General features: G+C 29.3%; 1 protein-coding gene across 3 annotated transcripts in view; it reads right to left on the reverse strand.

Annotated features, from left to right (window-relative positions):
- LOC142328268 (uncharacterized) overlaps positions 1-20,053 on the reverse strand; it is a 71,543-nt gene that overhangs the window by 4,880 nt on the left and 46,610 nt on the right. For 2 of the 3 annotated variants that reach the window (XM_075371957.1, XM_075371956.1), the window contains 4 exons: positions 16,764-16,877; positions 5,541-5,688; positions 2,672-2,743; positions 2,155-2,270 (listed from right to left, as the gene is read on the reverse strand). In XM_075371957.1, coding sequence (XP_075228072.1) covers positions 2,155-2,270; positions 2,672-2,743; positions 5,541-5,688; positions 16,764-16,877 — 450 coding nt within the window. Of the gene's footprint in view, positions 1-2,154; positions 2,271-2,671; positions 2,744-5,540; positions 5,689-9,090; positions 9,286-16,763; positions 16,878-20,053 lie in introns of those variants that run through there. The other variant, XM_075371958.1, reaches the window with a different exon arrangement.

The raw sequence follows: 20,053 nt of genomic DNA on the forward strand, positions 1-20,053 counted from the left end.
TAAAAGGAAAAAAATCATGTTTGACTACTGGGTCTTCAATCCATTTGAATTGATGACCCAAGGGTGGTAGGTAGGCTTGACCAATTAAAAAAGAATTGAAACTTACCCACTTGTTTCGTTTTCTTACATGTCTCAGGACCTTAAAACTATTATTATTATTTTTTTTTTTAATTTATTTAAGCAGTTGACCTGTGGCAGCCATTTTTGTTACAGTCTGCACACCAATTTTTGTGACTGTAAGGGTTTATGGAAAAAAATCATCTAAAAAACTATTGGACCTGGAAGGATGAAACAAAATGTAATTTATTAAATAAAAAATTGAGAAAAAATAGTTTTAAGGTCCTGAAACAAGTGGGTAAGTTTTAATTTTTTTTGAATTGGTCAAGCAACAGCTTATGTTTTTTTCTGGGACACTTCAAACAAATTGACCCTACTGTAATACTGTTTATGCAGGTGCAACAATGAATCTGACAAAAAGGTACTTTAAATAAGTAAAAACGTATTGCTATAACAAAAATATAACAATTATTTAAAAATAATATCTCAAACATGGGCACCATTTCATGCGTTTCAACAATCTTGTAGGTAGATTTTTTTATCACATTTTGCAATGTGTTCACATAGATTTGAGTCACTTCTTCTCTGATCCATGCTTTAAAGTCCTGGAGGTGACATGGTAGTGATGTTTGGAAAACATGTGATTTCACGAACTCCCAAATAAAACTCAAAGGCAGAAAGATATGGTGAGAGTAATGTAATCTTCAAGATGACGTGATTTTCTGTTAGATATTGCTTCAAAGGATGAGATGAAGTGACAATTTTGTAGTATGTGAAAAAATGCCACGCCTGACCAGGATTTGAACCCAGGACCTCTGGACGAAAGACCATGATGCTACCACTCGCACCACAGAGGCCAGCAAGATGACACGATTAGGGAACAAATTTTTTTTATAACTGTCATGGAAGCTCGTAACTGTAAAGTGTAGCTCATATGGCACCATCTTGTTGAAATGTGTTTTGATCAACAGGATAACGGAGTTAATAATTAGGCCAATGAAAGTTTTCTAACTTGCTAATATAACATGTAAATTTACCTTAACAACATACATGCCAGTGATTACCTGTGGGTCTGGTATTTGCATGTCACAGAAGGGGAGGGATTTTAGTATGAGAGAGCCTGACACTACCATATGTGTAGGTAGATGATGTTTATTACAGATTTCCCCTTCTCCTGATGTAAAAAAAGCCTGAATCTTATATGATACTGGAGATTTTGGTATAAAATATTTCTTACACTGTTATCAGAATGTCTAGCGATATTGTGAGCCATCATGCTGACTGGATAAAATTTTATTATAGAGCTGCTTCTGCTTTTGCAACATTTTCTAGTGTAAACACAGTTTTTTAACAAACCCAGCTACATCTTTTTAATGTGAAACATATTCTTTATTGCACAGCAGAAGACATTACGAAGATCATTACGAGAAATATTAAAATGATTCTGAAATACTCACTGTGGAGTCACATAACTGTCAAGTTTTTAATAGCATGATGCCCATCGTTCCATGACTTAATGGTAAAACAAGGGTTACAAGATAGCAATACTTTCATTCTCTCTGTTTATCAATAGTACACTATATACCCAGTGTTTTAAAATCACCTGATTCACTGTTGCACTAATTATATGCTTTTTATCGATAGTGCATATACTTTTAAACAAAAGTGTGTAATGCCACCAGTGTGACATACAAATTCCAAAAAAAAGTATAAATGATTTCGTTTTTTAAACTACACACGATATACAGATTGTCAAAAAATCTTACTGAAAATTTATTAATTTAATTGGAATCATAAACATCAATTTTAAAAAATTTGATACTACATGTCAATACTACTTAATAAGTTTTTATTTACATATAATAAAACTCAAGACAATTCCACAGATGAAGCACCAGTGCTAAAAATGCAACGACCATCTATTAAAACTGATAGCAATGAATTAGGAATGATTAACGTAGACTTCACATGAGAAAAATACCGATCCAAATTTTCATTTCTAATCCATGTCTGACATCAGTAATAGATCGAGCGATTAAAAATATACATGCATACATATTCCCATTAAGTAATTAATAGGTATGTGAAAAGACTTACTTTAAATATGAAGTTCTTCTTATGATCTGGCCCAGTTTCATAACAACAGTCAAATATAGGTGGTCCATAACGTTTACGAGAGCACAATTCATTCAGCAATGACACAGGATGTTTACCTGTAATATACTAAATTTCAATGTGATGAAACAACATAACATACTATTTTTAAAAAACTAAATCTAATAAGAAAAAAGGAACAAGATTTAATGAACAGCAAACAAAATGTGAAGCTTAATAACTCAGATTTATATAAGCTATCTCCATATCTCCCATTTTAACATAACTCTGTAAAAAAGAATCAATCTGTACAACTAAAATTAAATTAAGTACAACACAAATCATCATATATATTAACTATAAAAAAAGCCATAATCATGTAAAATAAAATACAAAAATTAAGAAAAGGTAGTCAAATACAAGATTTCTCTTATGTCAGACACAGATCAGAAAACAGATTCACTTTTAATGATCTGTCAGTCTGAGTTACATTACAATAAAATTTAAAGCATCTCCTTACCTTCATAAAAATTTTTAGCTATATTTTTTGATTGCGCTGGATTATAACCTATTTCATCAGGTGCCACAAGACCTGCAAAAACAAAAAAAAAATTGATAAAATAATTTATACCAGAAGACATTAATAATAAATAAATATTCTCAACCTTTTTAGTAACTAATCTAAAGCAACATTTTTCTTTCATGTCACATAATATAGGCAGATTAGTATAATATTTCACTGCAAACACCAAAGTTAAGCAACATCCGGTATAAATTAATAATGAGAGGCCCATTAATTTACTTCAGGCTATTTCTGCTATACAGTATGATCAATTAGGTTGGTGTCAGGAAGGGGATGTGACCATAAGACAAAAAATTTAAACTGTAATTTATATTTTAAACACTTCAGTGGGAATCTGACAGAATGGTCTGCAGTTTGATATTTCATGTAGTACTCTATTCTGAAAAGCATGTGAAGATGTTGAATATGTGACTTTTTTCAACTCTATTCACAGTAGGACCATATAGAATAGTTAATGTCTGGCTAGTTTTTTAGCTCTCCAAATACTGTTTTATTCTTTCATTGTGCTGCTTCCTCCTTTATTGCGACTGCATTAAGTTAGCACATTCTTTCTTCTCCTTCTGCATCCCTTTGAATTCTAAGATTTTTCCTAAGCACCTTTCTGTCTTTTATGTGGCTTTTTACTATCTAAAGAAAAAGTAATTTTTTGTGGCATATGTTTGAGCTTCAAATGAACAATACAAGATCATTTATCAATAACGAGCAGTCTCCCCTCCATGTATAAAGATACTCCTATCCCGTGTGAAATCCTGAGTAGAATGGATAACTGAAATTTTCTAAGTATGGGGTGGATAGGAAGTCCCTTACACTAATAAATAAATCCAGCATAATCAGGCTCTACTGCTGCCAATTCTCACTGCTGCTGGAAAAGGTGGGGAGGATAAGCCGTGTCGGGGATCGTCTAGTGTTTGTTCATGTGGGATGAGTCTAGTATCAAATGATGACAGATACGAATGCATTCACTGTTGAATTTGTTTAACTTGTGTGTGGGTCCATAAATGTCCTTACACTAGTAAAACACTGGAGAACATTATGAATGACTTCTCTGTATGTTTTGGGAAATCATTACCATTATGGCAAACATTACTGACAAAGGAGAAAAAGGTTTTTGCAGTGGAGAGCGTTTTTGATGTGCCACATAGCAGACGGCTGAGCACTCAAGCTGAGACATGTGCTGCCATGGTGACACCGATTCAACAATCACAACGAAATCAATGCGCAAATATTCTGCAGAGTTAGGCATTCCAAGATTGACAATGTGAAACCATATTCGTTAGAACTTGAAAGTTAAATGTTTTCATCCAGCCACAATTAATGAATTGAGTGACAATGACCTTGATCAACGTGTTTATGCATGTCAGTTATCGCTTCAACACTTTCCCAGAACAAATAATAAAAAAAGAACGTCTCATTCTCAGATGAGTGTGCAATTTATCGAAGTTTTCATAACCAAAATGTTTTTTCTGGATGAAAAACAATCCTCACTTTTTTGAGGAAATTGAACACCATCCGCCTGTTTTGATTTGGGCTGGAACGACAGCTGAACATCTCCTTGGTTCTTATTTTTCAGTTAATTATTATTATTACTTTCACAATTATCTGGGAATGAATAATGAATGAGCGATTGCTTTCAGAATTATCAGCTAAAGAGATCATTGGCATCATTACATTTCAGCAAGATAGTGCTTCAGTCCATTTTACTTTGAAATGTCTGCAGATGCCTCAATGAAATTTTTCTGAATCACTTGTAACTCTTCTGACACGAGTCAGAAGAGTTACCAGCTCCATTGCCTCAGCCAAAAGAAGCCTTGACTTCATTACACCTGACAATGCACTCTGTGATTTTTTAAAATAAGAGACATGAAAACGCAGATACATCAACAACGAACAGCTCCAAGACTGTTCAGTCAGGATTTGAAATGATCACTGTGATATGCTGTTGCAAATGAACAACCATTGATATAGGCACATACATCTCCAAAACAAAACAAGATGTTTAGTTTGCTTTTATTTTAATTTTTTTAATCTGACAATAGAAACAAAAATTTCTTCACAAAAACAAACATACAACACAAACCACTAATTCAATCTGAATGAGCTTTGGTTACGTTATTCACAGGGCTTCTCTCAAAAATTTACAAGGTCATCCTCAAGACTCTCTCTCTTATTCTCTGAAACCATCGAAGATATTACTTCGGAGGATGAATGAGGATAATGTGTATGTATATTAATAGTGTAGTCTTGTACAATCTCAGGTCGACCATTCCTGAGATGTGTGGTTAATTGAAACCCAATCACAAAAGAACACCGGCAACCACAATATGGTATTAAAATCCATGTAAAAGTAATTGCCTTTACTAGAATTTGGATCTTACAACTCTAGACTGCACCACTATTTCTGTTTTTATGGCCTTAGTCCAATAAAAGTTTGTACAGACTGTGCACGTAAAAAAAAACCAATAATAAAACTGGACAAACTCCATAAAAGAAACTGAATAAACCATAAGAAAGTATTATGTCAAAGGCACTTTTCCCACAAGACCAGAAAGAATAAATCCCTTTTAATATACACCAACTTTTGCAGTGTTTGCACATTCACTGACAATACAATCAGCCATAGCAGAAAGGCTAACAATATAAGAGAAGTGGCCACAGATTACGAGAAAACAGATAATTCCTTTGTCCCACACCGCCTTATACAGATAAATTTAAAAAACAAATTAATAATTTACTAGAAAACTTTAACAAAATAAAAAACAACTAAATTCATCTGCTCAACATAGTGATGTTTTAAATGAACAATTACCCTTTTTATCCATTTTAACATGCAATTTAAGAGGTTCCAAAGTTCCTTCCTTATTCTTTCCAAGTCCCTCACCCGGCCTCCAGCCCATCTTCTGTAACATCGCCATTCCCATTCCACTTTGAACCGGGGCTGCAGTACTCAATTGGTCCTATTATAATCAAGAGATAAAATTACACAAAATGATAATTAATTAATTGCCAAAATATAAATAATAAAAATGTTACTATTGAATACAGTTACAAAATGCAATTAATGTTTAAAATAAAACTATATCTGCAGAAAATAATAATTTTTAAATGATTAGATTCGTAATATAAAAGAAAGGCTACATTAAAAAAATTTGATATATATTACTCAGAAATAATGGCAACTGAGGTCACCTGACAACTGAATATGCTTGTGATTGCTCAGGGCAGTCATGAATGGCATTAAATTCATGTCAGTTGACATAACACATTATTTAAAAAAATAAAAATAAACGTACTTTATTAATTTTTTTTTGTTATTGTTTATGCATCTTATTAGCTTCTTACCCATATCCTAAAAATTTAGTTTTAAATCAAAATGAAACAGTGAGTTGACACCAGAGAAGTACTTTGTAAAATTATGTATAACATACATACTATCACACAATTTATTTATTATTACATTTAAACTGATAATAAATCACTTAAATTAGTTTGATTTTATAAATTTTACTCAGCAATTATAGGTTTTGAGTTCAATTTCTCCATAGACAGTTACATATATTAAAGAGATGACATCAATTGAATATGTAGTTTGAATAACTATGGCAATAATCCTGCATCTTGCTGATAAGTGTAGTCTTTCTAATGTTGATTTGTAGTGTGGTGATAATCAGTATCAGTTTTAATTGTATTACTGATGACCTGAACAGGCTATTTTCATGACAAAAACTGTTAAAAATATATTTACAAAGTGAAAAAGTACCATAAAACACATACTTCCACTAGCAATTAATTAATGAAATTTCCAAACAAAAGAGAGTCCTTCCTGTAAATTATTCCTAACAGATCTTGTGATTCAATAACAAATACCAACAAGACCTACATTACGGATGAATGAATCTTCTGTTTCAAGGTTGAGTGTATTGTATGAGCATACTTAAAACACCTCTGTCTCAACATTTCAAAGTCAACTACAGATATCATTTTTGTATACCTAGAGTCCAGTGTATACATCAAAAGGATGTGTGGAAAATGAGAGAAGCAATCACCACTGAGGTACACCAAAGCACTGTTTGAATTTAATTTAGCAGTTCCAATGTAGGTCACAGATGACCCTTGCATTAGAAATTAGTAATGTACATACAGATAAAAAAAAAGAAAATTAATAAACATCACCAGGAACATGTAGACAAGTAGAAACAGATTACAAATAAGACACGTCTACATACGAATATAACTATCCTAATAAGATTCACATGTTATACCCTCAAAATTAAATTTCACATTTTATACTTAATTTATATCCCCTAACAAATGACAGAAATCCCAAATGACTTTTGCCCATAAAACTCAGAAGATTGAAAAAGTTCTCTGCTTAATAAAGAAACGGTTGCAAAATAAGACATGTTATTTGTATTAATATAAAGAAAATCAAACCTCTCACAACTTAAAAAGTGAAAAATGAATTTATCTAAAAAAATAGTTGATACTCTTACTAGCTGTAGGAAACACGCTGATACAATTTAACAATTAAAAATCTAATATTACAGAAGATAAAAAGTACACTTAAATATGATAAGTGAGAAATTCATTGTGAACTGTTACAAGAGCTCATAGACAAAAAGTCATATTCAACTATTTCAAAAATCATGATTTGAAAAATTAATATGTTCAGTATAAATTTTTTTTATCTATGTGTTTATTTCACCATTAGAAAAAATTACATTGTTATTTGATGTTCTGCTATTTTTCCTTCACATAAATTCAAATAAAATTAATTAACTCTTTCCCCTAAGCCACTTCTTATTACAGAAGGGCTTTAAGAATAATAATAAAACATAACATCATATATGATATATAAATGAATAGAAGGGGGAAAAATTACTGCAAGCCGGTAGCACAGAATGTATGTTATAATCGCTGATGAAATTTGTTTCTTTAGTTAACAGAATTGATCTTAGAACTGCTGATCAACTTCTTAGTACTACAGAAGATGTATAATTACAAATGTATTTTATAGTAAATAAAACTATAGTAAACACAATTAAGAATTATTAAAATCAAAATTACACCACATATTTTTAGTTTCTAAATTAAACAGTGTTTTCAGAAAGGTATTGTATACTTGATTTTACTGACAGATAACACTATCAGATCGGTATGGATAATCAGAAGTGAATATTGTTTGTTGCTTTGCTAGTGTTGTCGTGTCGCTTACATACTGACTTTTAATCAACGATCGCATTTTTTTTAGCATAACATTAAGATAAAAAATACACAGATGTGGTGAAGCATGAGTTTACAGAGTTGCTTCTTGGAATTCATGTCGCACAACCAGGTGAGTAAGCAGACATCAAAGATTTCTATTAAAGAAAATCCACTGACGAAAAATGCCAAAGGAAAACAAAGATTGTCAATATTTGAAATCCAATGAGGTCTGGCATTTTTTATGCGCTACAAAATTAATCATAAAATGACTAATTAGTTTTGTTAGCCCCCACTGCTTACAAAAAAGTTAAATTAATAAATAAACAATCAGTCATCATAATCAGTACAAAATTAATGCAAATGAAGTTATTGAATAGAAATCGAAGCTTTTCCTATAAAATGTCAGTAAAAGAATTACATGAAAATAACCATCTGACATTATTGCTTTCCTAAAAATATTTTAAAAAGCTTGTCACTGCTTTCTTTACAAACAAATGCTAACTTCTGTGACAGAGCCACAGCATATCAAACTTTCTTCTAGAAGGAAAATTTGATGAGTTAAGTAAAAAAATTGGACATCCATTATTTTTAATTCAACAAAATGGTGGTACAGCACACACGATCAACAGAAGAATGATATATATATATATATATATATAATAGATACAAGAAATATATAAGACATCATATTATGTCTTCAGAAAATTGATGAAGTTAAGAAATTTGTAGCCCCTTGATTACTGGATTATATTTTGTATAAGCTGCAAAGCAAATGCATCATAAAAAATGTTTAAACTATTTTATTGAGAGATAAGTATGGAATGTTTCATGAAGACAACTAATAAGGTATTAAGAAACAATCTGGCGTAATTTAAGAACTGCACATCCATAGAAGAATACTTAAAGTATTTTGTTAACTTATAATATTAAATCTATTAACCCGTAACAACAAATCTACATGACCTGTAAATGTATATTAGGGTATGAAATATTTAATCTGCAAAGTCAAATGCACAAGTAACTTTCTGAACATACTATTATATAACTAACAAAAATAAGAAATAATACAAGAGAAATAACAAAAATAATAACACAAAAGTAACTAGTAATGAATTATTTTAAAATATACATAAAATAAAATTTGCTTACCTTTTTCATTGCAATAATTCTCCATTTTATTTTATACCAATTTTTTCAGATCAACCAATAATTATTACTAATAACAATAATACCACCGATAAGATTATCAGCTGTAGATTTGCACTCCGTTTGAAGAATTTGGTATCATTAGGTACGTATTAATTTGTGATTGTTGTCACACATTTATCGCACACACCGCTACTACAATCCTGTAACAAATTCTCAGGTCGCAGGGTATATAGTTATTACAAAAAAAATTCATCTACGTTCCTCAAACCTCATCATGATGAAAAAGAAAATACTATTTATACTTTCAACTAATTTTATTTTTCACCAAATTAGATTAAAAATTTCTATTGGTATTCATAACCAAGAAACCAGAAACATTAAAATATTTAAGAGTGTAATAAAAATAAATTACTTTTATGTAGCGCATAATTTTATCAGTTTCTTCTATCAAAATATTGTTAATGTGTTCAGTAAGTGAAACACAACATGAAATGTTTTCAAATTTGGATTGTTAAAAAAAAAATGCTGACAATAGATAAATTATAAATAAAATATTAGTTAAGGCCAACCACACACCTCTTCAAACATTATATCTCAGATACAAGAATTTGCCTCATACCATTCATTAATGAACAGAAAACTCTCCCAATTATCAGAAATAAAATATCAAATGACCTCTGATACCAATTAAATAGACGCTGATTATAGTCACAGCAGTGACATGCAACTATTTTTACTTACTTAAAGGAAAAACCAATCAACAATAATCTGATGAGTTAAACATCAAAGTTAAAGAAGAAATTGAATTGAGTATATGATTTATCTGGCACTGAGCTTTGAGTAAATACACACATTGTATGACTAAAGAAAGAAATATACACACTGACCAACAGCGCCTCAGAAGTCATAAAGTCATTAGATGCAAACATATTTATTTCTTATATTTTTTACTTACTCTAGTAAAACCTACTCAAAATAATATTGACTAACAACATATATTTAATATTTTTTTGCTTTTTACACTAAACCCAGCATTAAATTTCCATCGTTAACATTATTTTAAAATGATACTATTTCAATAAATTTTGTCCAGTTTTAAGCCAACAAACTGGAGAGAGTCTTAACTCTTTCCCTGATATAACCAAACTTGCATTAATATTTTCAGTAATATGGAGTGGTAGTAGGTTAATGTAAAAATAACGGTTTTCAATCATAATATATTAGAGCTTTTTTCATACATGTAGATATGTTTAAAATCTAATAGAATAGAATTATGATAGAATTATTAATAGAATTATTATTATATTCAAAAAGTAACATAATTTCAAATCTGCTGCCGTGAATTTTGCTATTGTTTGGGCCTTTTCAGCCAAACGATGGATGAAAATATTATTTCTCTGCATCAATTAACACATTCCATATTCAAAATGAGTTTTAAGGTCAGAGAAACAACATATAATAATGAGAATTAAATATATTCAGTTTGATTTGTTCAACAAAATTAAAAAGTGTTCTCTGATAATGGATTTTTACGAAATACTGTTGAATACTGTGAATGAACTAACTTATTAAAAAACCTTTTTATTCTTATGAAGACTAGCTTAAATGTGTAGTAAATTTACTTTTTCAAATAACATGTTGTAACCCCTACTGTACGTAGCCTAAATTAGCGTTAAATGTGTTTCAATTATTTTCATATTGTAATATTATTGTGTTCTATCTATTTTATAGTTTTTTGCATTACTCTGACAATTTTATTCTAATATTTCTTCGGCCAAATGAAAAATATGATTATTAAATATGGATATGTTGAAGTAAAAACTGCAGATGAAGACAAAGATTGGAATTTATAAAACAGATAAGAATGCAGAATGCAAATAATAATATTAACATTAAACCAATCAGATGACTGATGACGAAAAATATCTTGGAAAGTCCGGGAATGACATGGATTTAAGAATGAAACCAGCACATGCTAACAGACAGATAAAATCGATTAACTCCTGTTATTTAGTCCACAACTGTCTAATATTTTAATAACCATCCGATGCGATATGTTATACAGTCCCTTAATAATTATATAAAAAGCAATATAATGTCCGATCAGACAAATATAAAACTAAGTGTGCAGCCAGCCTATAAACCGATGAATACACAGATTCAAAATTTTTATTAATCTACAAGTAGCATTACATTCCATCAAATAAGAATGTAAGCAAAATTATAAGTAGATGAAAGAAAAACATGTAAACAATAACAGTTAGATCGATGAGGTAAGAGAATGATGACAAGACAAATATTGAACTCTGGATATAATGAAGCTCAAATCAGTCACGTCTACATATTTAACAACTAAAGCTACAAGTGTTAAATATTGTAATAATATTTCTTCAATAAATAATTAATAATTATAAGACTACTTATTTGGATTTCAATTATGAATTCAGCGTTCAATATTTGTATAACTAAATATACCCTGGGTACAGCCACAGATTCCACCTCACATTTGATGTCACATGAGTTAACATAATAGTCAATCGGCTGATATCATTAAAAAAATGAATTTATTTATTTTTTAAAAGCATTTTTGTAACATCATATGACATCATAAATTTAAGAAGTGAAATGGTCTCTGGCTATAACACAAACATTTTACATTATTTATTTTGTTTGTACCTGAAAATTTGTTTACAGGCAATAATTAATTAAATTGTAAAATTTTAAATAAACACCAATACATGTATAAATATATATATTTTTTTAATTATCAATATCTTATAATAAATAATAATAATTTTATAAAATTATATAAAAATTTTACCAAAAATAAAAAAAACCAGTAGCACGAGATACTTTCTATGCTTTCATACACTTGAATATATATTTAAAATGATAAATAATATATATATAAGAAATGAAGGAAAAGATTAATAAAATATTTTTGATAGAATTTTTACAAAATATTAGATGAAAGAAAATATTACAAACAGATAGCGTGTGTTCCTTCCTTTTTTCACTTCAACTGAAAATAACTGAGTAGGGATCGTACCAGAAGTACAACATATTGATGCAGATATTATTTTTTTAAGCACAAAAATAGAAAATTGATTTCCTTTTTTTTTTCTTTTCAATAATATTAGTTTAAATCATCAATAATTGTGAATACTATTTGACAAATAAGGCATTAATTATGTAAAATACAATTGCTGAATGCAATCTTCAAAACATGAATATAAAAAAATTTACTTTTTACTTATAGTCATTTCTTTTATAAATGTACATGTTACAGTGTGGCCAATAACTGACTTTACACAAAAATGATCTCTGTTCTATCAGCTTTAGCACAGTTTATTTTTATACTTGCAGTATAAAAAAAACAACTTCTTGCTACAAAAAATTGTTAATTTATTTTTGTATTTCTACTGTTTATTATTACAAGTTTTCGTCAAGAGTATATGCTGTAAGTAAACTAACATGAATCCTCAAATTCACTCAAAAACAAACAGCCATTCACAAAAATAACACACTTCTATGTCAAGCTTACTACAAATGCAAGATGAAAATTGATTTCCTAAAACCTTCACTCATATATACAAGATGAAAACCTTCTTCACCACGACAAATATACATCATGCTAGGGTAAAATTCAGCCCTATGATTGACAACTGTTCTGTTTACTGTTTTCTTGAAAACTGTACAATTCTGTTTACTTCAGGAATTGCAACTGTGTAATGAATGTTATTTAATCTCAGAAAAATAGATTTTGATTGAAGCCTTCAGAATTCAGGAGAAATATTACATATCACAACGATAAAAAAAATGGCAAGTATAAAGGAAAAAATTCATATAGCTAATTTCTGTTTTAAAACGATTTACTATAGTTTCGAATAAGGAGAGATAATATATAAATCTTCCTTTTTCTATTATGAAAATAAGGAACAAAGATTAAAATAGATTTAAGATGGCATTTTTGTAAGAAAGCGGGTCACCTAATGATCATGGATCATGTTAGAAATGAAATTTTTTAATGAGATGGTCAAATGAAATAGGTATGGGACTGAATGTACCTGTAACAGTTAGCATACTATGTTGCCTACAACCAATGTCTGATGTCAGAATTCTTGAGAACACTGAAGAAGTGGTTTCTTATCAATATAAAAAATAAGGAAAACCTAAATAGAGGATTAATGATGTAATCTTAATGTCAATATGAAAGAGCTATCTGAAGAAAATCTTTTCAATAGAGAAATTTGGCAGAGAGGTGGTAAATGTTTTACTATATACAGGTGTTTCTAAAATTGTGGGCTGGCTATACTTTTTCAGATTCTACTTGTAAAACTAAACAAAAAATATCCAAGGAAAAAATGGCAATTTATCCTTCATTCTACCTCTGTCCACCATTTTGTTATTTTTATATAAAAATTTATATCTCAAGTTCGGATAGAAGAATCACATTAATATTTGGTAAGTGTCTTGTTAATAAAGTTTTAAAATTAGCAAAATATCATGAATTAAATACCTTTGCAAATTACAAAATGGCGGCCATGTTTATTTTTCAGTCCATTATATCTCTGTAAATGTTAGTTTTATCAAAATTTATGTTATTTGCTAAAATATTAAGTCCTTTATTTTGAACAAAATGAATTTTATTTTTTTTAAATCGGTTAACAAATAGCTGAGTTATGGTAGAAAACTGATGTAATTTTGTGTCTGTTTTCATATCCTCATATATATATATATATAATGTAAAGTGGAGGACATGAAAACAGACACAAAATTACATCAGTTTCTACCATAACTCAGCTATTTATTAACCCATTTAAAAAAAATAAAATTCATTTTGTTCAAAATAAAGGACTTAATATTTTAGCAAATAACATAAATTTATATATATATATAGTTTTGTACACACACACACACACACACACACACACACACACATACACTCTTTTATGTTCAAAAGTGACTGATGTTAGTTAATAATTAGCATCCCTGAAATAGAAAATATCAGCTGTTCTAAAAAATTTCCATTACTGTAACCCCTTTTGTTTATTTCAAAATGTCGGCTCCACTTTATATGTGTACCATGGAACAGTGCATGCAGTGATAAGATTTTTATTTTCTGAAGGAGTAAAACTGGTTGAAATTCACTTGAAAATGTTAAAATAGTAGAGTAAAAATTATATATAAAATTCTTATAAGTGGATTGAACAGTTTAAATCATGCAGAACAAGTGTAACCAATTTTTATCATAGCAGAAGACCAGTTTTGACTGACACTTTGCAAAATCATATTTTACTTACTAGGAATTCACAATTGCATTAATTTTATTTTATTCACAAGGAAAGATGCATAAAATATGGGAAATTGCTCAAATTTATAGTGCACTTATCAGCAGTGTCCATTCGAATAGCCACAATAAACTGAAATGTGTTCAAAATAGTTCCAAGACAGTCGACTCAAAAAATCACAGACATCTGAGTTCACATCTATATAGAAAAGATGGCTTTTAGTGGAATAGATGTTCTTTTAGATCATGCAATAACTTGCAATGAAACTTGGATTCATCATTTTGAGCCAGAATCCAATCGTCAGAGTATGGAATGAAAACATCTAAATTTTCCCATCAAAAAAAACCTACACATCAGTCGATAAAATTATATTTTGGTGTCTAATGATGATTTGGGAATTACAAAAGTTCAATTAATCGTGATTATTTGAAAGAACAATGTGCAATCAAAAACGAGTACTATTGTGACATGCTAGGAAATAAAGTAAAACCCATAATAAGTAGGAAACATTCTGGTTCTATCTCAAATACATAATTCTTCTGCAAGATAATGCTGACATCAATATTGCTCAAAACATACAAGAAGCTGTTCGAAAGTCCAATCAAGAGTTGTCACAACCAACTTAGAGTCCTGATCTCATACAATCAGGTTTTTTTTGTTTGGTCCTTTCAAAGAGATTTTACGTGGCACCAAGTTCAGCAACAATAAGATCAAAAACGTGATACAAGAACGGCTCAGACACAAAAAGAACAGTTCTTTCCTATGAAATAAGAAAAATGGTTTAAGTAGCCGGGGATTATGTCCAAAAGTAGTGTTAGTTTCATTGTACTTGATTAAATAGTAATTTTTCTATAACCATTTGTCTTTTAAATTATTGTACAATCCTCGTATATACACAATTTTTATACAGCACAAGAGAATTGAAAAATGTGCACAACAGAATTGCATAAATTGAAATTTCCATTCCAATGCTGGCAGGATTTTCTACGATCTGCTGTTACAATTTACATTAAAAGATAAAACATATTTTAATCGTGCCTAAAAGTAAACTTTTCTGGCCAATTTATGTTTAAAATTGATTCAGTTGTCTCATGATTAACAAACGTCAGACCAAGATTGATTCAATGGGCTTGCTTGTTTCAGTTTTGTATGAAATTCAATGACAAAGTATTTTTAAGTTAAATTTTATATGCATAAATTCTAATGCATTTTTACTTTTCCTACATAAATTTAGTGTTTATCATGAGGCGATTCAAATTTGTATTAATCTAAGGTTTGGAAGTGGAAGAGGGATCTACACATCTTTGGCGTTGATGAGTTTCATACTGCTCTCCAGAATTAAAACACTTTTCTCTTAATAAAAATAAAAACAATTATTTTAGCGATCAGACACTTTAATTTTATTAATTTGAGAAGGGCTTGAAGAGGCAAAAAACCAATATCATTATATACTTTGATTTGAAAGCAGAAAACTTTTAAGTCAAACAATTCTTTTTAAACATTAAATTATTTCAATTAACCTGAAGAAATTTATTTGAACAGTAACTACCGTATATAAAAAGATATATTTTACCGAACATTAAAACCACATTGTTAACAAAAATAATAATATTTATACCATCAGATATTCATATACAGTAAGACACTTATCTATTTATTTGAAGTACTTCCAGCTCCATCATCAGCAGACTTATTTTATAGAACACACATAATTATGAAAATTAAAAATATTACTTTTAAAATTATATACTCTCAAAAATATTAAAAATATCAGCATGTATATATTTTTCTCTTATATATCTGGTGGTATAATTAATATTATATAAAATATATATATGTAATAAAAAAAAAAGATTTAAAAGATAAATATTTCCAAAAATATGAAGCAATGGAGAGAAAAGATTTAAAAACATAATTCTTAAAACTTGCTTGCAGTTTTTAAAATTCAAATTACATTAGAAAATTTTTTTGTCACAGGAATAATTTTATTAACTCCTATCTATAAAACCAATAAATAGTCAGTCATAAAATCTCAAATAATGAACCAACACAACAAAATCAAAATCTTCATACATTCAAAGCTGCTGACAACCAAAAACTTGATACTACCTAACTGCAATAAAAAAAAATTGCAAGTAGATCTATAAGATTTAAAAGAGAAAAAATAAGAGAAAGATCAAACATGGTTTCTCACGGCAATACTATTAAAAAAATTAAAAAAGCAGATAAACAGTGAAATAAAATATATATATATACCCTCTACAATTACAACTCATAAATATCAGTTAAGAGATCACAAAAGAGAATTCATACATGACTACATCCATACACCTTTTTACTTAGGGGCTGGTAAACTGTAGACATATTAAGAGTAAATTCTTTCTTACCCTGCGTGCCCATGCTTGCGTACCAGAAGCCAACTCAGCTTGTGACAAAACACGAGCTCCCGTTGTACCAGTAAATTGTCCTGGCTCATATTTAGATTGCACCCAAGCCTGCGCCTGTAATTTATAACAGAACATAAATTTACATGTATTTATAAATAAATATTCACTGAAGAATGAAAAGTTTTGCCTCCATTGCAATATTTTTAGATATTAATAACACCAGTTATATACGGTCAAAAGATATCTTCCTTCCATCATACTTCAACATGAACATACAGCTGCTTACAGTTCTAGCTCAAATCAGGAAGGGTATTTTTTAGACACTCATTTCAAACATAGAGCTGTTACTGAAACTAAAAATTTAAATATTTTATTACTAAAGGGAGAATAAGTTTCTACAACTGAAATTCGTTATAGATGAAGCAAACTGTTTAGAGTGATTAGCAAAGTCTGAATAAGAGTTTGGATATGGCAATTCAAGAACGAAGTGAAGGAAGCAGTTGTGATAAACAATGAATCATGATGTGAAGGGCCTGAGATTGCGACCGACTGATTTCATCAAGATCACGTTGCAAAAATGAACTGTAACAACCATTGCATCAAACAAAAAGAAACTGTCATTAAAGTAAGGATTAGTAAAAAGTGAATAGATTACATTATTAGTATTCTTCAATTCTGTAAAGATTGTGCTAGATGGGCGCTGTGGATACTATCTGATAAAATAAAAGTAGAAACACTGCATTATTCAGAAACCCGTATATGTTATTTGGAAAAAAGAAAATGAGAACTTCTAAAAAAAACTGTTACAGGTGATGAAACTTATATCCATTATTAAGAACCCACAAACAAACAAGCAGTCCATGAAATTTGCTGTTAAGGAAAGCCCCAGCCAAAATAGTTCAGAAATAAAGTCTCACTTGAAAAGACCACACAGATTACATATTGGAATTCTGAAAGTGTTGTTCATATAGATCTTCTTAGAAGGGGAGAAATGAATTTTGATAATTACATAAAAATTCTTACAGCAATAAAGAAGACAGTCCAGGGGTAGACTGGTGCAGAAACTGTTTTCCAGTACTGCTTTTTAGAGAAATAAACTGTCCTTTCACATAAAATTTGTTTTTTAAAAGTTTGGCATATGTTTGATTTTGAATTTAAGTATTCACTATTACCATATTTCTTAATGAAAGATATTATCACTTTTTTGTATGGTGTGCGACAAATTCATGTATAAATGTTTTAGTGGATATTAAAACTGTTTAGTTTGTTTCCCAGTCTTAACTTCACTTTTATTTTTAATGATTAAACAATTATGAGCCGATAAAAAATATAACTTAAATTATAAAAATCAGACACCATAAAAATGGTCCTTACTTTTGAATATCAAAATATTCTTGTGATTTACTTAATACAAAATCAAACATTGCAGTACTGGAAAATTTACGGGTGCATGCCACCTGAGACTGTCAGATTAAAAAATAAAACTTGCAAAAATCAAAGTCTTACACAAACTAGCAAGATTAATTATAATTCAACCCAAGATTTTTCACTGCTACTGCATCCAAACCTAACTACTAGTGATTCCCAGATGTTTCTAAAACTACAGAAACATGTGAAGAGTCAGTGTTAAAGCAGCAGAGAATTTTGCAATAAAGAAATGGTTCGTGAAAAAATGTATGAATTATGGAATGAACTTCAAAATATAGTGTATCATGAGAAAGCGTACTGAATTAGTTTGGGATTATGCAGAAAAATAATTATACAGCTCTGAAAATAAAGAATAAGATACATTTCTTTCTTTTTATATTTCATTAAATTATTTCTACTCACTCAATTTTATTTAAGTGGAGGTAAAATTTCAGATTTCCCTCATACATAAATGCTTAGTGTTACCCCCCACCCATTTATTCATAATACCATGTTAAGAATACATATGGGATATTCCATTTTAATTTAAAAAATGATCAGCGCATCACTATTTTTGATTTTGATATATGATAATTACCCACCTTTTAGTGAACAAAAAATATTTTTTAATATTTTTAAAAAATGTTTTCTTGAGTAATAGACTTTTTTCTAATTCACCAAGTAAAAACAGCCATTTTCGTCACTTTTTCCATGAGCTGTTTAGTTGTTTTAATTTATTTGTTAGAGTATAATTTTTTTTAGCAAATGGTTCAGAAGTATTAAAAAGATGGATTCAGCCTATCTTTCTAGGATTCAGACAAATCAGTCCACTTAAAGGGTGTTGTGGTCGAAGTGCTGAACCGTGTACTCTGACACTGCAGTGTGTAGTTTTCAATGGTTGTCCATATCAAAAAGTTGTCTTTAACATCTTCATTAAAATAATGATACATTGGTGCTTTGAAAAACTGTACCGCCTCAAAGGTAAACTATCTTTTCAATGCTGTGAGCAATAGGGATTATGGATTTATTACTTAACTTAGGATATTATGAATTACTGAAAAGAACAAGAACTAACGTTAATTTGCAACACACATCTATTGCTAACAGACCACCTTATCTGTCGCCTGAATAGGTTTTATTTTTAATTTCAAATAAAAATAAAATTAAATGGCACATTAGCATTTTATTATAACAAATATAAAACATGGATAAGGAAAACAAATTTTTACTTTGAATAAATAAGTACAAAATATATAATGCTGACATCAACACACACTTACCATTCCAAACATTAAAAAATGTTATAAATAAATCATTTAAATCAACTGTTGCTAACATCGTTCAATAATTAGGCACCATCCCAAACCATATTTTTCTTCTAATCCCTCCCACCCAAATTCAATAACATTTGGGAAAATAGGTACAAAAGAGGATGAAACCAAGCTTTTATATAAATAAAAACTGTTATATAGTTTAACAATATAAAGTTTTTAATCTAAACAAATTTTTCTGATATCAATTAAATGATATAATAAAACATTGATCCTTCTAAAAATTCTTGGTTACACATAACATTAAAATCTGGGGAATGTAATCTGCTCATAATTCAATGTCACATGCATATAATGTAATATCCTGCATAAATATTTAACATACGCTTCATTATATGCATCAGTTGGGAAATGAAGTTTTCATTGTCTATAATAAATTATATCGATCTAATATAAAAGTAATAATCAAAATACAATCATTGTTTTTATAATAATTGTAATAGGGTATGATGAGCTCACAAATCGGCATAACCTGCACTGGGAAAAGAAACAAGATATTAAGTCTTAAAAAAAATAATAAATAGAAAAATACAGAGCTTTAACAAATAGTTA

This window comes from Lycorma delicatula, chromosome 7 (genome assembly GCF_047948215.1).
Source record: "Lycorma delicatula isolate Av1 chromosome 7, ASM4794821v1, whole genome shotgun sequence".
NCBI classification, from domain to species: Eukaryota; Metazoa; Arthropoda; class Insecta; order Hemiptera; family Fulgoridae; genus Lycorma; species Lycorma delicatula.